This window comes from Ochotona curzoniae, unplaced genomic scaffold, assembly GCF_017591425.1.
Source record: "Ochotona curzoniae isolate NIBS_2020 unplaced genomic scaffold, NIBS_Ocur_1.0 contig_1014, whole genome shotgun sequence".
Lineage (NCBI taxonomy): Eukaryota > Metazoa > Chordata > Mammalia > Lagomorpha > Ochotonidae > Ochotona > Ochotona curzoniae.
Window position 1 is genome coordinate 37,545,288 of NW_024464920.1, and position 26,487 is coordinate 37,571,774.

Genomic DNA, 26,487 nt, shown 5'->3' on the forward strand with positions numbered 1-26,487 from the left:
AAAGGCCATATTACCTCTGTGTTTCTGCTGAACAGATTGGAATGACCGACTGAGATAAAACCAAGGGGCAAAGATCCAAACGTTTCCCATGTATTGTGAATTGTGCCCGGTTCTGAGACTTTGGAGAAATGAACAAAGGGGAAGGATGGCTAAACTTTGACACTTCCTTCAACCATGTTACATTTGGAGCAACCCTCCCTCCTTCCTGATCTGCCTTCCTGGCTTTTACTGTAGGTTCTGATCTTAGGGTTACCTTTTTCTTCCCTCTGCCGTCTTCATATGGAAACTGACCAGAGTATATAGATTTCTCTTATAAATTGAGAGGTGGGAGTTCTACCCCCGCAGGGGTAAGGGAATAGCAGATGCTGATTGTGGGGTTATCTTCACTGCAGGAAGCTTTGAGACGTTTAACCAATCTTCAGTTTGAGAAGTTTTCTTCATTGAAGCCTAATTAAACATTCTCACTCGGGTTATTTCTCTTACTGTTTGATACAGTATTTGCCAGTGGTGAGAATTTCTTTACTGACTTTTTTTACATTCTAGCAACTGTTCATGTTTGTCAGTCAGGAGTCCTCCAGGTGTGATTATTGAAATCTTCCTCTTGTTTCATTGTAGTAATTCCACGCATAATCCAAGTATAAATAGCTCAGGGTACATATGGGTGGGTTTTTTTGTTTTGTTTTGTTTTGTTTTGAACTAATTCAGCCAAAATAGTCTGCATTTGGAGACAAATTAGACATCCATGCCTGTAATTCTGGGATGTAAGCGCCCTTCCTCCCTATCCTCCAATCATCCAAGCGTGGCTGATCCAACGACCGCGTGTGGCCGGCGGCTGTCTTTGCCTTCTCCTGAAGCTGTGACATTCTCTGCATACCTTGAAGCTCTTAATGAGATAGTCTATAAAAGCTGTGGAGGGAACTAGTCTCCCCAGCTGTAAATCTGCACATTTATGGTTCTCCAGGCTCATTCTCTTTTTCTCTACTATCACTTTAAACTGCCCTTCCCCTCACCCCAGCTCTCCAGAACTGCTGAAGAGAAGGTGTCTGTGGAGTTGAGGGCCATGGGAAAGAAGGTGTGAATAAGGGCAAGGCTTGTTGGTGTTGAGCTGGATCCTGTTGCTGTATCTAAAACAAGGGGTGGGCAGGCCCCTGTAAGAGGGTCGATTTTTCACTGATCTCTTGGATTAGTGCCTCTGATAGGTGGTACCATTTGCTTCTAATTAGTGAAATCGCCCTGGAACTCTAATGCACCATCTAGTTGCTTTCAGAAATTTCTTTCCTGAAAAGAGAATGAAGATTTGAGCCCAAGGTATTTTGTTCCTCAGTTTCTTATTGCCTTTTTCCTCTCTGTTGTAGAATAGATTAAAATGTAATATTGTGTCGAGCAGCTACTTAGACTTTATTCTTTGTTCCAGCAAAACTTTCTGTGAGACCTGGGACAAATTAAACGGACTTTTCCCAGACTTTGTACTAGTAGGAATCCTATCATGAAGAATTAACTGATGTTACCACATTCTGTACTCAGCACAGTTTGCTTACCATTGTTTGCATAGTAAACTTCAGCTAATGCTACCTCTTTAACTTTACTAGGCGATTAGGGTAGGCTCCATGAGTACTCCAGCTAGAGGGAAGAGGGTGAGCTAATTGTGCATGTTTATGTACCTGCTTATTTAGCTGCATTTGTAGGTTTGGAGACTAGGAGAAATTCAGTTTGCTGCCTTATGCATTGCTCCCTGTCAGGAAAGACGACATTGTTGCTTGGGACATTGACATGCCTGCTTCTGTTCCATAAGAGAGTGAAAGCTGTAAGTGCTGCTATCCTGGAATATGGTTCACATCTCCCAGCTTCTGTTCCATAAGAGAGTGAAAGCTATAAGTGCTGCTATCCTGGAATATGGTTCACATCTCCCAGGCAGGCAAAGGTGGAGCACAGTACTGCTATGCTTGCTCTGAGTTGGAGGATGTTTTAGAATAAAGAAAAGGATAAAAAAAAAAAAAGGTCCAATAGGGCCAGATGTTGTAATACAAATTAAGCTCATTTGTGACACCTGCATCCCTATTGGAGTGACAGTTTGAGTCCTGCCTGTTCTGCTTTCACTCTGGCTTCCTGCTAATGCATCCTGGGAGGTGGCAGATTAAGGCTGAAAACTTGGGTCCCTGCCACATATGTGAAGTATTAGGACAGAAGCTAAGGGTAGGCATAGACAAAGCAGTTCCCTTGGAGGATAGAGCCAGTAACACCTGTTATTTAACCAGGCTCAATCTCAATTTGGTGATTGGCCTGGGATAGGAACAATCTGCAGATATTACAACCAGGGCAGGAAATGCATAAGGGCATGTTGAACCCTTGCAGTAACTGTTCATTCCAGATCAGGTTGATATCCTGGCAGCTTAATTTTTTTAAATGTGGGGCAAAGTTCTTTCACCGTTACCTCTTACACTGTGCTCTAGGTACATGGGAGGAAATTTTTACAGTGGACTCAACTTTTGAGTTAACTCTTGTTAACACTGACAAGTTGAATAGCTGTAGTTTGGTTTAGGGGTTTTGGTGAAACTTGGTTGAGGAAACCTAGGATCAAAGACTACAGAATAGAAGAGAAATGAAGAAAACTTCTGGATTTTTCCATTCTGCAGTGGCTAGAAGAATTTTTGTAATATTTGGGACGATTTCAGATCAGCTCCAGAGAAGAGTTACTCTGGGCCCCGTCCCCTCCCCTCTTCTGCCCATCTCCCTTGGGGGTTGCGTGTTCCACTCTGCGCACAGCCTAGTGTTTCTTCACTTTGTTTGCAGCTCACCTTTTTAGTTCTTGGGTGCAAACTTCGTCAGATCCTCTTTGGTGCCTGGTCTCCAAGATATAAATGTGGCGCTCAAATAGGGAGAAGAGCTCAGTACTGAATTCTAAACTCTTTGACTGCTTTATTTTTCTTTCTTCAGGTTCAAGTGCTGGATTGTGTCATGTGACTATCCCCAAACCCAGAGCACCCTAAGGCCATCTTTGCTCTTTGTCACATAACTTGAAAACTTCAAGATGGCCTGTTTTTGTTTTTGCAGTGGTTCCCTCCCAGAAGCCTTGGTCTCAGTGAAGAAGTCCTTTTCCCAGCATTCCAGTGCCCCCCCATCAGTCCCCTACTCCTCAGTCACCCTTAACAAACAAAGGCAATCACGCACACAATGTAACAAATACACAGAGTAAATCATTACACCACTAAGGATATGTTGGAGAAGCACTGGCCAGATCCACACACAGAAGGTTTAAAGAGGTGCTAGCTCGTTCCCAGCGGGCTGTCAGGCTGTGCCAGGCCTCATCACCCTAGGCCTCCTGGGGTATAGGGAGGGACATGGGGAATGAAGTTTCAACTTGGAGATTCATGTTCGTAAGGTAAATTCCCCCAAAGGTCTTTATTTGGTGGTAGTAAAGGGGCAGTATTCTGAGTGTCCCCCAAGTTCAATGCCCTTGCTCTCTAGAATCTGTAGAGGGAAGCTATCTTGTGCCTACTGCCCAATTCCCACCAGTGCCAAGCACAGGAGGCATTTGAACTTTGGAGGGAATTGTCTTCTGTTCACTTCTCTGTGCCTCTCCTTCCAAGAAAATGCCATGTTGATGGGCTGTGTCTGTTCTCCAAGATCGTGGCAGAAGGAAGGATGAGCAGGGCCAGAGAAGAGAAACTCGGGGTTAATGTAGCTGCTGAGTGCGAGGAGTGGAAATGCTTAACAGCTCCTGTCCATTCCTCTTTTGAAACACCATATCTCACTTTCTCATTATGAGAACAGGAATAAGATGCTGATGCTTACTTGCATCACTGTCTCAAAGGTGGGCCCATACCTTTGCCCCCTTCACCATCTGGGCCAAGGGAGAGTCATGCTGTTGGGGAGAAGAGCCTTGCAGGAATGCCTGCCAGCTAAAGGTTGCACTTAGGTTAGTTCAGTACTGTTTATATCAGACCCATAGCTGCTGGTTCCATTGAGATTGACCATCTTGCTGAAGCTTCTTCCCCTCTCCTCTCCTGACATCCTCTTGGTTCTCTCGGAGCTGAGAGGCCGGTGCTGAGGTCCGGATTGGGTGTGGAGAGTCTGGGCTTCTCGGCCTCAGGCACTGTCCAGCTGGGAGGCAGAGGGGGGCTTGCACTGTGAAGCTGCCACTCCTCGAAGCCTCATCTCTTCACCACTACTCTGGTGCCCTGGTTATCTGTCCCACAGCGAGAGGTATTTCATGTCCATAAAGTGCCTGTGGTAAGTGCTCAGAATTCATCTCTTGGCTGTGGCGGGTGCTGCCATTTCTCATTCCATCGAGGGGAAGAAACTGAGGCACAGTGAGTCCAGTGGAGGGTGGTCAGGATTGTGGGAGGAATGGATGGGCCCAGCTAAACGACTTGACATGGTAACCAATGTCTGCCTACTTAGCTTTCCCATCCTCTGCTCTAACTGGCCTTGTCGGACACATCTCCCCACTGTGTTGTCCCTCCCCTGCTGCCAGGGACTGCTAGATTCCAAAAATAAAAGACAAAAATAATTATAGACACTCTGTTCTCCCTCTTCCACCCTGAGCTTTGGGGTTGGGGGACTAAAATGCCCCCCTCCAGAATTCCTTCCACCTTGGTCTGCTGGCTCTGTTCCCTAGCCCAGAGTGGCGATTTGGATTCAAATGCCCTGTGGTCTTCAGCCTCCATGCTTCTCCTTTCTCGTCCCCTCCTAACTTTTTCTACACTTGGGGAACTCTGGGATCTCTATATACCCCTTTTATTGACCTGAAAGTGGAGGCTGGAGCAGGGACATTCCACAGGCTCTTTGGTCTCTCTTGGCTGAGGGGAATTGGGGCAAAAGCAGGCTGCACCTTCTGGCTAAGTAACACCATGAGGGTGGGCCTGAGGGTTAGCTTAGTGGCAATCATCAGACAGATTCTGGGTGTTAAGGGCTCCCCCAACCCCAGCTCTTAGATCCTAACCTTTTACTGTTTCTTTGACCAGTGGCTTTAGTTCAACCCGTTCTGCTCAGGAAGGTTGAATTAGGGTGATTATAGGCTAGAAATTCCATGTGTCGGTCCTCCTGCCCTTTACTCCCATTCCCAACCCTGGAGGCTTTATACAAGTGCTTAAGTAGGTGGGCATTAGGGGAGTGCAGGGTTTAGGAAATATGGGAAAAATGGGGCACTGGGCAGGGGTCCTGCTATTCCAGTAAAGCCAAATACCAAAAAAGAAAATGTAAAGTCATAATAAATAAATAAATAAAATTCCCAAATCCTTACTTTTGCCCCTGCCCTCACTTCCCTTGCCCTGGCCACTGATGAAGGGAAAGAAGGAAGAAGTTAAGAATGGATTTTTGATTTCCTCTCCTACTGAGTAGTTGGGGGATCTCCCCGAACTATACCAAGCCCTCACTTTACCAGTGGAAGAAAGGAGGCTTAGCCTGGGGCTTTCATTTATTACTCCATTTCCGTTTCTCTCAGTGTTTGTCTCTGCCTAGTCTGTCTCTTCTGCGTCTCTGCCTTCTCCCTGCTGCTCTTTTGTTCCACCATCTCTATACTTGTCTCTATCTCTGTCTCTATACCTCTCCATCTTCTTACTAAACCTTCTCACCTCCAAACCTCAGACATGCCCTTCCTTCCCCTTTCCCCCAAACCCTTCACCCCTCAATCCCCACCTGCCTCCCTCTGTTGTATTGCACACTGCTTGGTCAGGGAACAAGGTGTGATGTTCATGGGGAGAGGTGGAGGGCGCTGTGGAGCTGGTGAGGGGGGGGGAATGAGGACCAGGGCTGGGGGTCTTAGGGTAGGGTCTGTGGGGGAGGCATCCACTGCCCCCCCACGTTAGGAGCAGCCACAGCGATCCACCACCATGCCAGGGATCTTGCCGTAGATAATCTGCTGCTTGTCATTGAAGTAGAGCATGTTGATTGGGGACATCTTGGTGGGGGTACAGCAGGGCCCAGCAGAGCCTCTCGGGTTGGCCTGTTGCACCAAATGGGTATGCGGATACTTTTGCATGAACATGTACTCGCACTGGCCAGAGCAGTAGTTGGCCTTGTAGCGCTTAGGTGCGATGATCCAGTCCCAGCCAAAAGCCTCAAAGTCCACCGTGAGGGGATAGCGGCAGCAGCGGGACTCGCTCGAGTGCTCATCACAGTCCAGGCCCAGGTTCCGCCGGGACCGTTTTGTGTTCTCTAGGACTCGAAGCTCCATGAAAGGATGCTGGGGGTCAGGGAGAGGGGAAAGAGATGTGACATAGCCCTGAACAGTTCCTCTTCCCTGTTCATTCCCATCTGCCTCCACAGGGGCCATATCACACACCATTGACTTACTGCCTTTTCTGCCGCTCCCACCCCCACACCACGGCTTCTGCCCACTCTGCTCTGCCAGCTAGCCATCTTGCCTCCAGCTCACCTTACCTAATTCCTCCTCTCCTGGCAACATAACCCCCTCAGTCCCTTGGCCCAGGGCTCATTAACAGCCAGTTTTCATGTTCCATGGATCTCCTGTTAAATGACACCTTTCACCCCAAATTCAGTTTCAGCTCTTTTCTGGCTTAGAGCCCTGAAAAGCGATAGTTGCCACCCCACCCCCTCAACTTCTCTGGCCCCAGAAAAATAATCCTGGTCTCCCATCCCCTGCCCATTCCTGGTCTACTTTTTCCAATATCCCCACCTCCTCAGGGCCAGGTTATGCATATCCACCACCACTTGAGGCCCCCCTGCTCACCAGCCCCTCAGCTCCTGGCCCCAGAGAAGTGACAGCCAGGTCTGTGCCACTGGGATCAAAGGCGTTGATCTCGATGCCCCAGTTGCTCTGTGGCTGGCGGAACCAGCTGTGTAGTACTTGCTTGAAGTCAATGCTCTGCCAGTGGCCGGAGCGTGAGTGCAACTCAATCTTGAGTGAGCGGATGCGGATGTGACGTCGTCCTCCACCCCCTACTCCTGCGGTCCCTTCCCCAGTGAGGGGTTTTAGTCGCAAGATCTGTAAGTAGACTGTGGCTGGACGGGGCACAGGCCGCAGGTACACCCACAGCTGGGCCTTCAGTACCTTTGTGAACATCACCTTGGGACTGAAGTGGAAATGGCAACAGAGCGGGCTGCCGTCTGTCTGCACTGCAGGGTCCGCTGGTGGAAGAGAAGGGGACAGAAGTATCAGCAAAGGGTGTATGTGGAGATGAGCTGTCCCACGTAGCATTGGCAGTTTGAAGTTCTCGGCCTGAATTGTCCAGCTCTTCTCCCTTTTGTGCCTGTCTTGGTGATTACTATTTGCTCAGTACAGTGTCTGCTCTCTATAGGGTCATGGATCTGTCAGGCCTTACCTGTCCCCGTCCCAAATCCCATTGCTACCCTGCAAAGCTAGCAGGGAATAGTCCCTTGACTTGCAACTTCCTTTCCTTCAACTTTCCCAGGAATCAGGACTCCAACTTTTTCTGAATCTTCGATGCTTTTTATGGCAGTTGTACCTCTTACCATACTTCCTATCCTCATGTTACCTGGCACCATTTCCTCTTTGATGGGCAGGTAGAACCTGGCATGATAGCCCCAACCCCCAAACAAACAAACAAGCAAAAAAGGCAGTTCAGAGGGGAGAACACGAGGTCCACCCAGCCTGGGAACATGAGCTAAATTTATCCCATGAAGTAAACCAGAATTCAGAGCTGAGCTTGTTGTCTCTTTGCCATTAGGAACAACATACTCAGTGAAATGGAATTACCCAGGCACTTACGCATTGAACTACCCATTTGTCTCTCCTAAGAACAAGTTTCCTGAGCTGCTTCCTCCTTATCAATACCACTACTTTTTCAGCTTTTTAGGAGCAGGGGAAAACTACCTCTACATTGTCTCCTATTTGCCTAAACCATCAGAAGTGATACCGAATACATCAGATCAATTATAACAGGTCATCCTTTCTCCCCTGAGCTTCCTTTGGTTTCTCAATCCAGTGGCATTAAGTCTTTCCAAAGAATCAGCATCTCTCAAGCTTACATTTGACCTGTTTCCCCTCATTCTGGAACAAGAAATGGGTCCCTTCTTGAGTCTTCAGGAATAACCCTGCTTCCACTGCAGCTTCTTCCCCAGCTGTCTTTCCTAATCTTTTCAGTCAGTTGGAAATGCTCTAAATCCTATCTCCATTGGACAGGATAGATGCAAGATTCAGAAATGAGCTAGCATGGCCTCCTTGGTGTCATGGCTAAGTCCTGACTTGTGTATAATTGCAGAGGACTTAACCTCTGTGGAATCCCATCAGCTCCCCTCTCCCCACTCCAGAAGGAGGACACCAAATGAGATGAACTGGACAGAACTGCATGAATTTCCTGTATTGGGGATATGCTTCCTTTCCTGTGGTTCTCTGTGGTCCCAAGGTTCTGGGAGTCCTTCCAGGTAGCCCCCTGGTCAGAGTCTCAGGCATGTGTGAGGGAGCAGAGCTTGGAGCATGGCTACTCAAGGACAGGCAGAGAAGCTGGAGCGAGAGAACAGTGGGTGAGATGGGGAGTGACAAGTGCCACATGGCAAAGGGTGCCTTCCATTAGCATCAGAACTAGAAGTAACCTCCAGGAGGGTAGTTGTTAATAGCATGTCCATTTTGCATATCATTATCACTTTAGTGTCTCCTGTGGTACCAGGCAGTTCTCAGCAAAAGTGTGCTGAATGAACTCCCCCCACTCTCAGTGGAACTTAAATGATAGAGGCCCCTGCCAGGAAGTTCTTCGTGGTGTCTAAACTCGTTGGCTAAATCAAAGAGGGTTCACTCCTTGCCTGGCTCCTCATTGACCAGTATCTGACCTTACCCACCAAGCTTCTTGGTGGAATACAGATACTAACTCTTTGATAGGGGTGCTGAGCATTATGTAAAGAATGTGAGCACAACAGCAGCTTCTACTATTTTTAGTGTTTTTAGTTTTCTAAGCTCCCAATGTGCCGCCCCTACCTAGGCTGACATGTGGTTTGGGGATGGGGCACCAGGGAATCACCATATACTCCCCCGAACCCTGGATGTGGGGACAGTATCTAGGGAGAAAGAAAAAGGGAAGAGATGAGAATGACTGCAGATAATAAGGAAGGTAAGAATGTGAAATTCTGGGGTGAAGACAGTGTAGAGGAGCAGGTAAGAGCAGGAGGAGGGAAGGGAAGAGAAGTAGCAAGTTCTGAGTTGGAGTTCCCGGGCCTGGGGAGTACAAGTGGATGGGGTTGGGAAGCTAAAGATGCAGGGGGCTGAGCCTTGTGAGGTCAAGAAGAGAAAGGATTGAAGGGGGACAACTGGAGGAACAAAGGAGGCAGAGGTAGAGCTACACAGGGAACCGGGGGGCTAGAGAGTCCCCAACACATGGAGGGCGGGGAAGGGGCCACATCTGGGTTGGATTGATCGGGCTGGTGGCAGGCAGCAGGTCAGGTTTAGGAGGCGGCGGCGCTGGTGGGGGAGAGAGGTCATTGCACTATTTTCAGAAAAAGCCCAACCCCCTCCCTGCCCACCACCTCCCCTTCCCCCCCCCAACACACCCTCTCCCAACCTAGGCAGCACAGCCTAGGGGCTGGAGGTTGGGCTGAGAGGGCAGGGGCCTCTTGGTGTGGGGAGCAGAGAAACTGAGGGGCTGGACTTGGCTCCCAGAAGAGCAGGGGGCTGGGTTCCCAGAATGAAGGCTGGGGTGGGAGAGCCTGAGAGGGTACAGGGAACTAGGGCAGGCACAGCAGCCTAGGAGGGGTGGGGGCTGGGGTCCAGGGTTGAGGGCTGGGGGAGGGGGAGGGGAGGAAGGGGGAGGGGAGTGGAGGCCATCTCTGCTGACAAACACCTCCCCCGATTAGCAGAGCACAAGTCTCTTATTAAAGCGGGTCCCTGGGGATTAGACTATAAAAGTCTCTTTTTCCTTTTTCCCCTCTCTCCCTCCCCTCCCCTCCGCTCCCCCTCCCTCTCTTAAGAGCTCAGCTAGGCTCTTAAAGGGGAAGTACAATACCTGGCTGGAGACTCAGTTCCCTAGTTACCCAAGTCCTGGAGTGACAGGGGGACAAAGTTGGGGTGCAGCCCCACCTGCTGGAGTTACCCCTTCCTAGGTCTGAGTTGCACTGCCCTGTCCAGGTATAAGGGGTCAGTTCCCTTCCAGCATCCCATCAGCAGAGTTAACTCTGGGTTCAGGCCTGTGGGTCAAGTGATGCCAGGGATAGTAAAGGGCAAGGGGAAGTCCACAGCTGGGAGCCCAGCCTGGGAATACACACACACACACACACACACACACACACACACACACACACACCCCATCTTCCCTCAGTAGTCCACCTGCTTCTGGCAAACTCCATAAGAATTCCTCTCCAACTGTTCCTAGAATCCTCAGTGAAAGGTCTTTGCCTGACCTGGCCTCCCTGGCAAAAGCCTTCAGAACCCAAAATTGGATTCTCACTCCTTCACCACCTGCCAAGCCTTGCTGGCTTCCTGGTCCGAGGAGTTTCCTTTACAGTCCTGAACACATCTAGTGGGGTCTGCAGAGGCATGGCTGGTAGGCTGCACCTCTCAGCTCTCCACATGCACACCTGGGCCCCGGGCCTCTCCCATGGGGATGGGCCACCAAGACTCCCTTCAGCCCCCAGCTTTTTATGACCCATCTGCCAATAAACCAGTTCCCCCTCTCTTCTGTTCAAAGCCATAAAACCAAACTCTGTGTCTGTGTGTGTGTGTAATGTGTGTGTGTATGGGGGGGGGGGGTAACCTTGCCAAACCATTAGGGAGTAAGAAAAGGCCTGGTTCCTTGGAGTTGAAATGGGGGGGGGGTTGAAAACAGTGGAAGAGGGAGAAGGGGGGTCACCTGACCCTAGGGAGAGCTGGGGTTGGGATGAGAAGGGGATGTAATACTGGCCTGGATTTTCCAGGCCATAAAATATCAAAGCAGTGCCTGGTCTATTAACATGTTCATCTTCCGTTTGGTCGGCAGCAGCTTGGATGCCTGGGTCCCCAGTCCCCCACCCCTTATTTTTTTCTTTTCTCCCTAGGGCTTCCTCTCTCCAGTTGAGCACAGGAACAGACAAAAATAAGGGAGGGAGCGGGAAGGACCGAGGGAAGGACTGAGCAGTCACTGAGTGTCCAGAGTTCTCTGCGCTCCTTCAGAGTACATGAAGACGAGGCTTTCTGGGATCCCTGGGATCCCGGTGGGCGCCTGGTTCGGGATGGAAAGGTGCCAGTTGGGCTGCCAGGAGAGGGACCCGAGGCTCTGGGACCCCGAGCGGGGTCAGGGAGAGGTGGGCACGTGCGGAGAGGGCCAAGAGCACTGGAACCTAGCGGGAACTGCGGGCGTCCCAGCACCTCTCCACCACTCACCCCTTTGGGAGGGAGTCTCTGCCAGGTCCCTGGGCGGCAGAACCCAATTACCCCGGACTCCTCAACAGGGCCTTTTGCACTCCGGGGTAGCACACAACATCTCAGGAGCAGGATGTACACACACAACTCCGCAGCCCATCACAACCGCTCGGAAAACTTGCGCGGGGCAGTCCCCCATTCCCAAGCCAGTCAAGTTCCGGCAGAGGAAGCCTTCGGGAGCACTCCACCTAGGAGCCGACCCCGGCGTCCCGCCGCCCGCGCGCCCCGAAGCGCACTTACTCTCCTGGGCCATACTAATGACGGTCTCGGTGGTGGCGTGGTACTCGTCCTCCTCCAGGAAGTCCTCGGGCTGCAGAGCGTCTCCCTGGAAGTCGTGCAGGTCCAGGATCTGCTGCAGCGGCGGCGCCTTGGGAAGCAGCTGCTTCACCACCTCGCGGCTGATGTTGGGCGCCTCCTTGAGCCGCAGTTTGCTCAGGATCTGCGACTTGATGCTCTCCAGGCGCAGCTCGCGGCTGTGCTGCCGCCACACGCACACGGGGCAGCCGTCCGGCTCCGGCGCCGCGGACGGGGCCGGCCGGCTCGAGCGCTCCCCCCCGGCCCCGGCCGCCGCTGCCGCCGCCGCCGCCGCCGCCGCCGCCGCGGGGCCCTCGGCCGCCTCCCCCCGGGGCCGCAGCTCCAGGGCGAGGAGCAGGAAGCCCAGCAGCAGCGGGGCCGCGAGCACCATGCTGGAGGGGAGGGGAGGGAGGACTGGGGGGCGGGGACGCCGGAGTCCCGCGGGGAGGGGGCGGAGGGAGGAGGAGGGGGTCCCGGCGGCGCGGGATTGGGGGCTGCCCGGCCGAGGGGGGGCCGGGGGGGCCGGGGGCGGCGGGCGCGCGGGCGGGGCGCGCGGGCGGCCGGGGCGGGCGGCTGGGGGGGCCCCGAGCCCGGGCCAGGCCCTTTATAGCCCCGGCCCCCGTGTCGTCAGCGGCCGCGATTGGCTACGGAGCCAACAAAAGAGGTAGCGCTGTCATCCGAGGCGAGAGAGGGAGCCGGAGAGAGAGCCCAGCCATCGGGAGGGAGGGAGCGCGGGCCCCGAGCAAGACCCGGAGACCGCGAGCCGAGGGGCAGGGACCGAGAGCGAGGCCAAGTCCGAGCGAGCGCGGGAGCCGGGAAGGAGGCCGAGCCAGCCGGGGGGCACGACACGGGGCGAGGGCCGGAGAGGGCGGAGAAAGGAGGGACGGAGCGGTCACTGGGAACTAGAGCCCGAGGTGGGGAAAGAGCAAGAGTCGGCCCGGGTAGAGTCCCTAGGGAGGAGAGAGAGAGAGAGAGAGAGAGAGAGAGAGAGATGCGGACTGGACCCGAAGGCTGAAGGTCTGCAGAGTGGACAGGTAGACAGAGGCACGGGGTTTGCAATGGGGAGAGGACAGGGCAGGGAGATGGGAACAGGTGCAGGGGAACTGATGGGAACCCCCGGGAAAGCCAGTGGGAAACCAGCCCCCGCCCTCGGAAGTCCCCCCAGGAGGCCAGGGTTAGAAGGGCAGTAGCAGTGACAACCAGAGCCAGCGGCAGTGGCAACGTGAGAACTTAGCCACAGAAGCTGGAGGAGCTCAGAGGCCAGCGGCTAGAGAGTCGAAGGGGAGGAAGAGGCCGGGAGGGATGGGCATCCCTGAAGATGTTAAGGGTGAGCTTGAACCTGGGGCCCTCTAGACCCAGGGGTGGTCAGCAGGAAAGGCAGGCGCTGCAGCAGATCCGGGAGGAGGAGGGGGCGGCAGGCCGATTGCGGAGGAACCTGGAAAGCCCGGAGGTCCAGATACTGGCCTTTCAGAAGGGGCTTGGCGTTGCAGGAACAAGCAGGGCCGAGAGGTCAACCCTCAGAGGCTTCACGGGGACACCACTGGGGGAGGGACCCAGATGTGGGACCCTATCTTCCCATCTGACCCTGGGCATAGCCAGAGGGCAGAGGGCAGGGGTGCTTTGAGATCTCTGACCTCAGTCCCTCCAGAGTAATTTCTTTTTAACCTCAAGCCCACGTCCATAGACAAACAGAAGACTCAGGTCCTGCTTTTTTTTTTTTTTTCTTGGCACACATCAAGGTTGTTGAGTCAATGGGTGCACCTTCTGGCTGGACGTGTCCAGCGGACAGAGGGATGTTGGTTTCTCCCTGGAGAACAAGGCATCTTAAAGTTGGCTTGCCTTAGTGCAGGGAGCACGAGAGATAAGAATAGAGCTGGAGTACAATGAGGGCCAGAACTGAGGGTGCAGGGGTGAGGGGAAGAGGAGGTGAGGGGAGGTGAGGGGGCTGCAGATCTTGGAAGGGAAGGTGCATTTTCATGAGGGATGGGAATTTAGACTGCAACAAATGAAACAAAACCAGACCACTGGTTCCCTCCCCCAAACCAAAACTGTCAGCTTAGCCCTTCATCAACTTCTTTCATCCACAATGTCAGTCATCGTCTAGCTCATTCTTTGATGGAGGCATTCACGGGGTCCTCTTTTTTTTAACAATAATTCTCTCCGGAGCAGCACTTGGCTTTCGGCATACTCCCACCTGTCCCGCTCCCATGTCATTTTCTCAACACAGGTGGTGTCACCTCATCAAACACAGATCTGGTGGCAGATGCAAAGACGATGGGGTCCAGCCTGTTCCCTCTGGAAGGACATGCAGTAGACAAGACACCAGAGGAGAGGACCAGCCCACAGTCAGGACATGTGCCTCCTAGTGTTTCCGTTGACACATCTCAGGGACCTCAGACATGACAGGTTAGGGCAGGTGTTTGGCACAGCCCTTAAGGGATGGAGGGGCCTGTGCTGTGTTATAGTAGGCTAAACTTCAGCCTGCCGCACAGACGTCTCCTATGTTGCTGGTTTGAGTCCAGGCTGCTCCACTTCCCATTCCAGCATCTTGCTTGACCTGGGAAAACAGTAGTGGATGGTCCCAAAGAATCTGTACCTGCATGGGAGACCCAGAAGAATCTCCTGGATCCTGGCTTAGGATCAGCTCAGCTCTGGCATTTGCAGCTATTTGGGGAGTGACCCAATGGATATCTCTCTGTTTGTCTCGCTCTTTCCTTCTCTAACTCTGCCTTTCAAATAAAAATTTAAAAAAAAAAAAATTAAGACTCTACTTGAGGGCCCGGCGGCGTGGCCTAGCAGCTAAAGTCCTCACCTTGAACGTGCCGGGATCCCATATGGGTACCGGTTCTAGTCCCAGCAGCTTCACTTCCCATCCAGCTCCCTGCTTGTGGCCCGGGAAAGCAGTCGAGGATGGCCCAAAGCTTTGGGACCCTGCACCCGCTTGGGAGACCTGGAAGAGGTTCCTGGTTCCCGGCTTTGGATTGGAGTAGCTCCAGCCATCGCGGCCGCTTGGGGAGTGAATCATCAGACGGAGGATCTTCCTCTCTGTCTCTCCTGCTCTATGTATATCTGATTTTCCAATAAAGATAAATAAATCATTAAAAAAAAAAAGAACTTGGGTGCAGGCCTGGCACAATAGTCTAGAAGTTAAAGCCCTTGCCTTGCATGAGTTGGGATCCCATGTGGGTACTAGTTCGTTTCACAGTTGCTCCATGTCACTTCCAGCTCCCAGCTTGTGGTCTGGGAAGGCAGTAGAGTTCAAAGCCCTGGGACCCTGCACCCAAGTGGGAGATGCAGAAGACGCTCCTGGCTTCAGATCAGCTCAGTTCTGGCCTTTGTGGCTACTTGGGGAGTGAACCAGTGGTTGAAAGATCTTCTCTCTTTAAATCTGACTTTCCGATTAAAAAAAAAAAAATCTATTTGAATGGCAGAGTTACAGAGAGAACAGGAGATACCGAGAAAGAGAGACCATCTAGGTTCATTCCCTAGATGTTGCAATGGCCAGGGTCAGGGTCAGACCAAAGCCAGGAGCCAGGAACTTCATACAGGTTTGCCACGCGGGCGGCATGAGTCCAACCACGCGGGCCATCGGCTGCTTTTCCCAGGCCATTTGTATTGGAAAGTCAGATTCACAGAGAGGAGATAGAGAGGTTCTCTATCCACTGGCCTACTCCCCAAATGGTCTCCACGGCTGGAGCTGAGCCGATCAGAAGCCAGAAACCTCTTCCAGGTCTCCCACACGGTGCAAGGTTCCAGTGCCTTGCCTGTCCTCCACTGTCTTCGCAGGTCACAAGCAAGGAGCTGGATGGGAAGAGGAACAGCTGGGATAAGAACCAGCATTCATATGGGATCACAGTGCATGCAAGGCAAGGACTCCAGGCACTAGGCTACCGCACTGGGCCCAATAAAAACAAATCTAAAAAAAACAATTTCTCAGCTGTTAAGAGGAGAGCAACAATACTATACCCATTTCAGAGGATCATGAATCATGGGGAGGTCAAGTGTCTTGTACCATGGTCTGTAGGTTTGTAATGCTTGTGTCAGAACTTTTTTGAGTATTCTTCAGCTGCTTTAAAGGACTGAAGGGCTGGAAGATGGGTGAGGCAGGGAGAAGTGTCCGTTGATGCTTGGAGGGGTTATGGAGTCTGGGATGTATCAGGGAGCTAGGAACAATTTGAGAGTTCCTGCGCTTGGCCTTAAGTCTATGAGTGGACAAGGCTGCCACCTCCTGGTGGGATTCAGAATGCTGGCTCCTTGGAGGTGGAATGAAAGCCAGAATTTTTTTGGAAGTGGGTATACATATTTTGCATCTTTGCTTTAGACCCCTGGGTCCCAAAAGTACTAGGAGTATATATACATATATATATCTTAATGCACTAAGCTGCTTTTCTCCAGCCCATCCTGCATCTTGTCTTCCCTCACCACCTTGAGGTTCCCTCAGGTTTTGGTCCCCCAATTTGCAGGAACTAACCCCCTTCGGAGCTTCCCAGCTTCTGGCTGTCCTCAGACTCAGTTCTGAGGGTGGCACCCTGACGGCTTCACGGAAAAGGAGCTGGGTGAGATGTGGACAAGCAGATCTATCCTGATCCCCAGGGCAGGGGAACTGTGACTGGGAGCCCCGCCCACTGTCCTGGTCTCCCTGGCAACTGTTTTTCAGCTAAGGGGTGCCCTGCTCCCGACATTACCAGGGCAATCTTTAGGCCCGCCTCCTTCAAGGTCCTGACTGGTTCATAGCAGATGTGGGCCAGGTCCTGCGGCAGGAATGTCAGCGGGAAGGGTGTGCAGGAAAGAAGGAATGGCCCTGTGAGGGAGAACCTTTCAGGACCTGGAGGGATACTTGCAGCTTCTGGGAGGGTCTGGTTCATCCTCCTGAAGGGGACCAGCCACCAGGGTCCGCAGGGTCTGCAGCCAGGGAGGCCTGGGTCTGCCAGAGAGGTGCTGCTGCCAGGCAGGGAGACGAAGCGGCCGTCCTGCACCCCTGCCACCAGAGTGGGCTCAACAGGGAGTCTCTTCCGCAGACCGACGCTCCTCGGTCCCGCACCAGGGCCTCTTCTCTTACAACTGAGCACCCTTGTTTTGGAGTCAGGGTGATGGACATTGAGGGGGCTGGGGGTTGTGATCTCCTAAGAAGGTGTGTGTGGGGGGGGATGGTCCCTGGGGCTTCCTATCCCAACCCTCCCTACCACCCTGTGCTCCCTGGGACTGTGGGAGAGGCTAGTTTGGTCAGGGTGCCCACAGACCCTGAGTGGAGGGAGGAGCCCTTTCTTAGGTAATGACCTCCTTGCCCACACCATGCACAACACCCTGCAATTGTCTTGCCCTGTCCCTTGGCAGCCCTGGGAAGCCTTTGCTCACCAGGGCCCTCTAAGCAAACTGCAGGTTGGGTGCAAGCGATAAAGGATGTGTGTTTTGGGTGGTGGTGGTGGTGGTGGTAGTGCAGACAGGGCCCGACTGGCCCAGTTCCTTGTGCTCTCAGGCCAGCCCTGCACCTGCTGGGGGCCACCCTTTCTTCTCTTGACACCCCCCACCCCAGGCCTCTTTGCTCCTTCCTGTTTCCTCTGCATGATTCCTTCTCTGGGACTCCAAGGACCAGCCACTCTGTTCCTAGGACTGCCACCATTCTCACTGCTGGCCAGGCAAGGAGGGGGTTGAGGGAGCCTGGAACTCTATCCAGGTCTCCCGTGGGGGAGGCAGGAACCCAAGCTCTTGGGCCATCTTCTGCTGCTTTCCCAGGTGCAGAAGAGGGAGCCGGGGAGGGAGCAGGCACCTCAGGTCTTCAGGTGCAAGGCAGCCCCAGCACCCCTACCCAGCACTCCTACACCCACCTGCCACCACATGCTGGAGTGTTTGCCTACGCACTTAGAGGCAGGGACTTTTGGCATACCGCTTGGGATACTGGCATCCTACTTCTGTTTCTAATTTTTTTTTAAGATTCATTTATTTTTATTGGAAAGTCAAATATACTGAGAGGAGGAGAGACAGAGAGGAAGATCATCCGTCCAATGATTCACTCCCCAAGTGGTCACAATAGCCAGTGCTGCGCTGATCGGGAGCCAGGAGCTTCTTCCAGGTCTCCCATGTGGGTGCAGGGTCTCAAGGCTTTCTGCTGTCCTCGACTGCTTTCCCAGGCCACAAGCAACGAACTGGATGGGAAGTGAAGCTGCTGGGATTAGAATTGGTGCCCATATGGGATCCCAGCACATGCAAAGTGAGGACTTTAGCCATTAGGTTACCACGCTGGACCTTCTGCTTCTAATTTTAACTTCCTGCTAGTATGCCCTGTGGGAGGCTCGGGCGCTTGCTTTAGTGCCTGCCCTCCATCCGCACGGGAGTCCTGGATCGAGTTCCCACCTGCCAGCTTCAGCTGGGCCCAGCCCTGACCACTGCAAGCATTTGGAAGAGTGACCCTCTCTCCATACAATCCCAATGCCTTGTCTGTTTAGGATTTCCACTTATGGATAAGTAAATGTTTGGCCTTTCAATCCCCAATACTGCATTTGTCTTGTTTTGTTTCTCCCATGTTCGTTTCTGCTCCATTCTGGGAGAGATTTTAGCGGGGAGTTTGTGTGTCTCAGGTGGAGGTCACCATATTCCTATGCTGGATGTGTAGAAGCTAGGGTCTTCCCCAGAGCAGTGTGTGAAGAAGATGAGGGTCCTGAGCCGCCCACCTGCCCCCACTCACCAGACAGGCTTGTGTATCCACCTTACTGTTAATGGTGGCAGTTGCTGGGAAAAGGCTGGGACAGGAGCCAAGCAAGGTCAGGCACTGAAGACTTGAGCCAAGCATCACAAACAGTAGCTGGGTCTTGGGACTGGAACGGTGTCTAAGCCAAGATCAAGGTTGTTGGGATAGAAGGAGGTTGGGTTGATACCCTCACTCCTATCTTGGCTATCTCCGTTGGGGTGGAGTGTCCAGATAATTGTCAGGTGAGTCTAAGAGCAGAATACAATATTTACAATTCTTTTTATTTACTTGAAAAGGGAAGGGCTCAGCATGGGGCCTAGCAGCTTAAGTCCTTAACTTGCATGTGCCAGGATCCCATATGGGCGCCGGTTCTAATCCTGGCAGTCCGCTTCCCAACCAGCTCCCTGCTTGTGACCTGAGAAAGCAGTTGAGGACGACCCAAAGTATCCTGCACCCGCGTGGGAGACCTGGAGGAGGTTCCTGGCTCCTGGCTTCTGATGGGTGCAGCTCTGGCTGTTGTGGTCAGATGGAAGATCTTCCTCTCTCTCCCCTTCTCTGTATATCTGATTTTGCAATACAAAAAAAAAAGTTTTAAAGATTTATTCATTTTCATTGCAAAGTCAATTTACAGAGAGGAGGAGAGAGAGAGGAAGATCTTTCGTTTGGTGATTCACTCCCCAAGTCACCACAACGGCTGGAATTAGGCACAAGGCTACTATGGTGGAAAGAAAGAAAGAGAAAGAAAGAAAGAATGAAGAAAGAAAGAAAGGAAGGAAGGAAAGAAAGGGAGAGAGAGAGAAAGGAAGGAAAGAAGGAAGGAAGGAAGGAAGGAAAGAAAGAAAGAAAGAAATAAAGAAAGAAAGAAAGGAAAGAGAGAGAGAGAGAAAGAAAGAAAAGAAAGAGAGAAAGAGAGAGAGAAAGAGAGAGAGAGAAAAAGAAAAGATCTTCTGTAAAGTGGTTCATTCCCCAAGTGGCTCAGCTGGAGCTGAGCTAATCCGAAGCCAGGAGCCAGGAGCCTCTTCTGGATCTTCCTGTGGGTGCAGGGTCCCAAGGCTTTGAGCCATCCTCTACTGCTTTCCCAGGATACAAGCAGGGAGCTGGATGGGAAGTAGAGCAGCTGGAGTACAAGGACCCCCAAATGTAGCATGGGCACCAGAACAGACGATTCATCCCGTCTCCCTTCTCCCCCTCCCTGTGCTTCGAGCTCCACCTAGGCCAATCTGTAGGTTTCCTGGCCCTAACTTTTGCCACTGCAACTGCCATTCCACACTTGTTGTAGCTTGCTCGCAGCCCCTGCCCTGGTGTGTCTTCCCCTGACCTTCACCCCTGTTCTCTCCCTGCCCACCTGCATGTCTCCACTTCTTCCCCCAACTCTTCTGCCTCAGCAGGAGCCCTTGCCACTGCTGAGAGAAGGCCCCCTCAGCCAACGGCCCCCCCTTGCTTCCCATCACCCGACTTGACACTCCTGGCCAAGGCTCCCTCGTTGCGTCAAGGTTCTCTTTTATCCTGGCCTTCTAGAAATAGGGAAGTAAGCATAGGCTTCGGGCCCTTGAACTCACAGGTCACATCTTCAGCTTGGGGCTGGGTCTGTGGCACTGTAGGTTAAATCCCTGCCCATGGTCAGATCCCAGATGACTCAAGAGTCTGGTGGTTCCACTTCTTTTTTTAAGATTTATTTATTAAAAATATATTTATTTATTTTTATTGAAAGGCAGATAGACAGAAAGGAGTGACAGAGAGAGGAAGATCTTCTGTCCAATGGTTCACTCCCCAAGTGACCGTAATAGCTGGAGCTGAGCCAATCCGAAGCCAGGAGCCAGGAGTGCTTCTGGGTCTCCCACGTGGGTGCAGGGTCCCAAGGCTTTGGGCCATCCTCAGCTGCCTTCCCAGGCTACAAGCTGTTCCACTTCTGATTCAGCTCCCTGCTGTTAGTCTGAAAAAGTAGTGGAAGAAGGCCCAAGTGCTTGGGCTCTTGCACTCATGTGGGAGACCAGGAGGAAACTCTTGGCTGTGAACTGGCCCAGCTCAAGCCATTGCAGCTATCTGGGGAGTGAACCAGCACATGGAAGAGCTTTCTTCTCTGTAATTCCATCTTTAAAATTAAAAAACAAAAAACAAAACAAAAAAACCCTCAGTGGCTATGACTCCATGCCTCCTAGCTGGTCTCTTTATCTCTGAAGCAGAACAGTAGTAACCTCCCAAGCCTGCGGTGAGGACCCAGCCCTGACCTCACGGTCCAGCCCAGGACCCTGCCCTGCAAGGACCCTTTGCTTTCTGCTGCTTTCTGGTTGCTGGTCCCCACTCCCATGTTCCTTCAATGGAACCATTCTCTCAGCTGCCTCTGTTTTCTTCCTAGCTCTGACCCTTGCAAATCTGGATTTAACACCAGGGTTGCCGAGCAGTGGCTTAACAAACCGCACCACTGTGTCTGCCCCCAAGCACAGATTCACAGGTCACATTTTTTTGTTTGTTTGTTTGTTTGCTTGTTTTTAAACACTTATGTATCTATCTGAAAGCCGGGGTGATACAGACAGAGGGAGAGGCAGGCATCTGTTGGATGAAGCCAGGAGCCTGGGAACCCTGTCCTGATCTCCCAGGTGGGTGTTAGGAGCCCAGCCAAGCAGGCTACCCTGTGCTGTCTTCCCAGGCATATCAGCAGGGAGCCGGGGTGGAAGTGGAGCAGAACAGACTCCAAACGGCCCTCCAGTGTGGGATAATGGTGATTTAACCCACTGCACTACAATGCCATGCCTGAGGTCACTTTCATCTCTGGTCCGACTCCTCTTGCCTTAGTATCCTGGTGTGTGTGTGCATACGCACGTGTGAGGTATCCAGCTGGAGGCCCTGGTATGCTTCTTACAGCAGCTGGTCCCTGAGTGTCAAGATACGGCCTCCATACTCCATCTGATGAACCACACAGCCACGTTTCAGCAATCCTCCAGGCCACCCAAATACCCAACAGCATTCTGAAGCACGCACATTGCCCCCTTCCTATCTTAGTCCCCATCTTGTGAGGCATCCAGGGACTGCCTTATGTGACCGAGCACATTACTACCCTAACGAAGTTCATTTCTCAGGGCCTGCTCTGGGCCCTGGCTCCCACCTCCTCAGCTGTTCCCCACCCGGCCTCTGCAGCTGGCCCGGGAGCAAGTGTTGAACTTGGTGCTGGGAGATCCAAGGTCTTTTAGTCTGGCTTGCAGACCACATTGCCCCACTCTTCACCACATCCTTCCCTAGCCCTTTGAGGCAGCCAACCCCAGCTTCCACGTGCTTTTACACAAGGCTGCTTTATCTTCCTGTGCGGAGCCCAGAGCTCGCCCCTGAGTCCTGTAAGTTCCCCTCTTCCCTTCTCCTGTCCCCTTGTCCCTCAGCTGAGTCCTTCCAGCTGTCACCTGAGGCTTCTGCCTTTCTTTACTGCGAAGACAGGAGGACCATACGACTTGGGCAGACAGCCACCGCCCTCTTCCCTCACTGCCTCCTCCTACAAGCCTGGCATCCCATGGCAGCGATGAATGCTCCTTTCTTCACACTCCTTGCCACTCCTCCTCCACGGACTGCCTGCCTGATAACGGGGAGCAAGGTCCAGCAGGGGCTTGGTGTGCCCGGTTGGAAGGTGGCGATCCTGGAGACTGGCTCTTGGCCCAAACCCCTCCCGCATCCTACTGGCTCTGGTCAGCTACTTGCCTTCTGGGTGCAGCTACACCCCAAGATTCAGGCAGTGAGTGGCTCCAGGGGCAGGATTAGAGCCTAAGAGGTGGACCACACGTGGAAGTGCACTCAGCTCCCCTGAGGCCACCGCCCTGTCACTGGCCTCTGCAGTGTGCCGGGCTGAGCTGGGGGAGTCCCAGCCTGTGGTTGTCCTGGCGTCCTACCCACCCCCCAGGGAGGGCACAGGCACCCTCAGAGGAGTCCAGATCTTGCCAAAGTTCCACACCTCTGAGGGAAGGACCCACTTTGTCGCGAAGTGGCCGGGTGGGGTGGCCCTTGGAGATGGTTGCCTCCTTTTTTTTTCAAGCCAGCCGCCCTCACAGAGCATTTGGGAGATTTCTCGGGGACGTTTTTGGAAGTCCCCAAGCAGTCCAGAGGACTCGGGGATAGGGGGTGGGCTTGGGGACCCCAAACCCAGGCAGGGCAGAGGCAATGGGTGGGCTTGGGGAGGCGGCGGAGGAAGTCCCGAGCAGGGACACCCGCCTCCTGTCCCCAGCGTATCGGCCGTCCTCTCCGAGGGCAGCTCCCGGCCATCTGCCGGCTCCTTCGCTTCCTCTCGTCCGCCTCCTTCGCCGTGCCCGGGGCCAGCGAGCGGGGGCCAGCGGGGGCCAGCGGGGGCCAGGCGACGCTCGGCCCCGCCGTCCTGCCCCGAGCTGGCGCGGGGCTGGGGAGTCTGCCAGGACCCCGAGGCGCCGGGAGCTCCTGGCAGTCGCTGCGGGCCCCGACCGGCGTGGGGTGGGCGCTGGTTATCAGGCCCGGGCCACGCGGCCGCGGCGGGGCGGGGGGCTCGGCCCGCCCCGGTGACTCAGGCCGCAGCTGTTCCGGCGTCACATGAGGGAGGCTGGCGGCCACCTGGCGGGGGCGGGCGCCGGGGCCGGAGCCCGGGGCGGGGCCGTGGAGGGCGGGCGGTGCAGCCGGGGCTGGCGGGGGCGCCGCTACTGAGCCCCGGGACCGCGGCGGGAGCGGAGCGCGTAGCCTCGGGGAGCGCAGGTGAGGCCTGGGGCCGCGGGGTCCCGGCCGGCAGCCGCAGTCCCCGCGTCCAGACCAGCTCGCCCCGGGATACCGAAGGCCAGCCCCGCGCTCTCGGCCCTGGAGCAACTTTGCTTGGAAGTTCCAGAAGCCTGGCAGGGGAGGGCGGGGGTGCCTACCGCACTTCTCCCCTCCCCCGGGGGCACTGCCGGGACCGAGTCCTGGTGGAGAAGGGGAGAAGAGCGTGCGTGCGGGGTGGGCTCGGGACCGGGCGAAGGGCTATTTTATCGGACTGCCTGGGCGCCCCGGGTTGCTGGGGCCGAGGGTCGGCGTCGACCTCGAGCTCCCGGCCGCTGCCCTTGGATCTGCCCGAGGGCCCCTAGTGCCCCGGCCCTGGGCGGCGGGAGGGGTCCGCGGGGCGCCCACCCCGCCGCGGGAGCCGAGAGGGGGCTGGGCGACGTGGATCTGACCGCGGGGTTTCCGGGTGGGAGGGTCCAGGAATGGGGGCCGGGCAGGGAAGGCCTCGAGGGCCGGCAGGGAGCCGGGAAACCGAAGTCCCCCCTCGGCCGGTTCCAAGCCTCCCTTCCTCGCCTCCCCTTGAACCCCAGGTGCTGCAGCCATGGCGGTGGAAGGAGGAATGAGATGTGTCAAGTTCTTGCTCTACGTCCTGCTGCTGGCCTTTTGCGTGAGTGCGAGAACGGGAGCGGGAGCGCTGGCGGGGCGGGGTGAGCCCTGGCGCCCGAGAGCGGAGGACCGGAGAAAGCAGGCAGCTGGAGGCCAGATGTGCTGCCCAAGCTCGGGGACCGGGCCGGAGGCGGCGCCGCCACCCCGCGCTGTGGCTTTCAGGGATCCCTGAGGCTTGTGGAGGGCTGAAAAAGGCCATCATGGCACGCAGCACCCCCACTCCCACCCCATCCCTCCTGGCCCTTCCTGTCTGGTGACCCAACCACTTGTGATTCTCAGGGCGGTGGGGCAACCAGCCAACGGCCCGATGCTATCACCATAGGTCTCTGTCCTCATCAGCCTGTGGCCCTGTCTTCCTGCCCCCCACATCCTTCCCCCATAGCCTCCCAGAGTTTTTTTTTTTCCCCTCTGGTGTGGGGAGGCCAGGAAGGGCGCTGCCCCCTGCAGTTGGAAAAGCCACTATTTGTGCAGGGAGGGGCTCACTGTTCTTGCCCCCTTCTCCTTCCTGGCGTAAGGACCTTAGTCACAGGTGAGGCGTGGGCTGGCCACTGGAGCCCCACCCCACCCTGCCCCCAGGACATGCGGCCAGGGCAGAGCTGGGCGCCTGGAGGCTTGTCCCAACGCCTCCTGTGGCCTGGAATGTGTGCCCTGAGGTCCAGGCCCGCTGGTGGCTTCTTTTGCATTTTGTCCCTGGCTTCTGGGACTCCCTTCTCCCAGGGCGCCTGGAGCAGCTTCCCCAGCGTGGGACAGGGATGGGCCATCTTTCCTGTCCAGCCCTGTCCTACTCTATGTTCTGGTGGGCTGCTGGCTGGTGGGTCTGGCCTGACTCTCTTGCCCGCCCGCCTCTCTGTCTCAGGCCTGTGCGATAGGACTGATTGCCGTGGGTGTTGGGGCCCAGCTTGTCCTGAGTCAGACCATAACCCATGGAGCCACTCCCGGCTCCCTGCTGCCAGTGGTCATCATCGCAGTGGGCGCCTTCCTCTTCCTGGTGGCCTTTGTGGGCTGCTGCGGGACGTGCAAGGAGAACTACTGTCTCATGGTCACGGTGAGTGGTGAGTGGGAGCACCCACCAGGGGCTGCCCCCGAGGCCTTTCTGTGGTAAGGGGGCAGGAGCGGGTGGGTGAGGCTGGGCTGGGGTATATGGCTGTGGACTGGTGACCTTGACTCATGTCTCCTTCCCACAGTTTGCTGTCTTCCTGTCTCTCATTATGCTGGTGGAAGTGGCTGCGGCCATCGCTGGCTATGTGTTTAGAGACAAGGTGAGCAGGGAGGGAGGGCAGAGCCCCACCTGGGCCTCTCTGAACTCTGGGCCCAAGTTCCCATCTCACCAGGGCTCTTCCTGATCCCTAGGTGATGTCTGAGGTGAACAAGGACTTCCAGCAGCAGATGCAGAGCTACCTGACAGACAACCACACTGCTTTCGCCTTGGACAGGTTGCAGGAAGATGTGAGTGGGCTTGTGGCGAGAGGCAGGGGAAGGGCTGTGATGCAAGGACGGGAGGTTCCTTTCCATCCTGTGGGGTGGAGGGTTACTTCTAGCCCCTTTCCCTTGTCACCCTACCCTTGTCCAGAACAAGTGCTGTGGGGCTGCCAACTACACGGATTGGGCGGCCATCCCTGGCCTGGGCAAGGACCGGGTTCCTGACTCCTGCTGTGTCAATGTGACCGCGCACTGTGGGGTGAAATTCAATGTGACGGACATTTATGTTGAGGTAGGCAGAAGACTGAGAGAGGGTGGGGCTTGGGTAACCTGGAGGGGGAGCAGGGTCAGGGATGGTGTTGGAGTGCTGGGAGGTACAAGGTACATGGGAAGTTCTGATGGTGTCTGCCTCTCCTCAGGGCTGTGTGGAGAAGATCGGGCTGTGGCTGAGGAAGAATGTGCTGGTGGTGGCTGCAGCAGCACTGGGCATTGCCTTTGTGGAGGTGAGAGATGGCCTGGGCAGGGGCCGGGTGCCTGGGTGTACTGGGGTCCCACGGGCACATCTAGGGTGGGCAGCCTTCCTGACCCTCCACCTCCCCATCCTCCTAGATCCTGGGCATTGTCCTGGCCTGCTGCCTCGTCAAGAGCATCCGAAGTGGCTATGAGGTGATGTAGGGCTCTCTCCAGCCCCCTCCATCCAGGGAAGCCGAGGTTTTTCAATTAAACGGATTATTTTTTCACACCCAAAAAAGAGATGGTGTCAGTTTGTCTTAAAGAGTGATCCTTGGGCTTGCGCCATGGTGTAGCAGGCTAAGCCTCTGCTGTGCAGTGCTGGCATCCCATTTGGGTGTTGGTTTGAATCCCAGCTGCTCCATTTCTGATTTAGTTCCCTGCTGATGTTCCTGGGAAGGCAGTGGAGGATGGCTTAAGTCCTTGGGCCCCTGTACCCAAATGGGAGACCCAGAGGAAGCTCCTGGCTCTACTGGCTCACCTCAGGCCATTGGAGCTATTTGGGGAATGAACCAGTGGATGGAAGATCTGTCTCTCTTCTCTTCTGTAATTCTGCCTTTTGTGAAAACAACAACAAAAGCACAAATCTCAACCCCTGTCTTCCTATTCATGTTCTGTGCTCTGCACCTCTGGGAAGGCCTGCGTGTGTGTGTGTGTGTGTGTGTGTGTGTGTGGTGTTGCGGGGCATTAGGGAAAAGAGGATGTATTTGAATGTGTTGCTTGGGCTGGAAGGGGGAGGTAGGGTCTGGGGGAGGTTATGGTCCAGTGCCCTCCCTGCCCTTCTCTGCTCTGTGCTAGAACATTCATAAACTACTTCCCTTGTAACTCACAGGGATTCCCACCAAGGCATTATTTCTGGGAACTCCTCCCAGGTCACTTGCAGTCATCTTCCTGGGCTTCTGTGCACTCAGGG

At 54.5% G+C, this 26,487-nt stretch overlaps 2 protein-coding genes across 2 annotated transcripts; one reads left to right on the forward strand and one right to left on the reverse strand.

The window, feature by feature from the left end:
• Nucleotides 1-5,608: 5,608 nt before the first annotated feature.
• Nucleotides 5,609-12,021, reverse strand: GDF11 (growth differentiation factor 11). Its single transcript, XM_040984152.1, has 3 exons — nt 11,546-12,021; nt 6,692-7,089; nt 5,609-6,184 (listed from the first exon to the last, which is right to left on the reverse strand). Exons 1-3 carry the CDS (start codon nt 11,988-11,990, stop codon nt 5,804-5,806), a joined length of 1,224 nt encoding a protein of 407 aa, XP_040840086.1. The 5' UTR covers nt 11,991-12,021; the 3' UTR covers nt 5,609-5,803.
• A 10,904-nt stretch (nt 12,022-22,925) lies between these two features.
• On the forward strand, nt 22,926-25,801 carry CD63 (CD63 molecule). The gene is made up of 8 exons (XM_040990474.1): nt 22,926-22,982; nt 23,570-23,646; nt 24,502-24,690; nt 24,830-24,904; nt 24,996-25,091; nt 25,216-25,356; nt 25,484-25,567; nt 25,674-25,801. Exons 2-8 carry the CDS (start codon nt 23,581-23,583, stop codon nt 25,737-25,739), a joined length of 717 nt encoding a protein of 238 aa, XP_040846408.1. The 5' UTR covers nt 22,926-22,982; nt 23,570-23,580; the 3' UTR covers nt 25,740-25,801.
• Nucleotides 25,802-26,487: the final 686 nt, after the last annotated feature.

Excerpts from the sequence above, each read along its gene's own strand:
- GDF11 (XM_040984152.1), bottom strand. The coding sequence starts at position 11,990 with ATGGTGCTCGCGGCCCCGCTGCTGCTGGGCTTCCTGCTCCTCGCCCTG. Across the intron at positions 7,090-11,545 it reads CATTAGTATGGCCCAGGAGA|CGGACCCTGCAGTGCAGACA; the intron begins GTAAGTGCGCTT and ends CTCTTCCACCAG. Across the intron at positions 6,185-6,691 it reads GGCCAGGAGCTGAGGGGCTG|CATCCTTTCATGGAGCTTCG; the intron begins GTGAGCAGGGGG and ends CCTGACCCCCAG.
- CD63 (XM_040990474.1), top strand. The coding sequence starts at position 23,581 with ATGGCGGTGGAAGGAGGAATGAGATGTGTCAAGTTCTTGCTCTACGTC. Across the intron at positions 23,647-24,501 it reads TCCTGCTGCTGGCCTTTTGC|GCCTGTGCGATAGGACTGAT; the intron begins GTGAGTGCGAGA and ends TCTCTGTCTCAG. Across the intron at positions 25,092-25,215 it reads TGGACAGGTTGCAGGAAGAT|AACAAGTGCTGTGGGGCTGC; the intron begins GTGAGTGGGCTT and ends ACCCTTGTCCAG.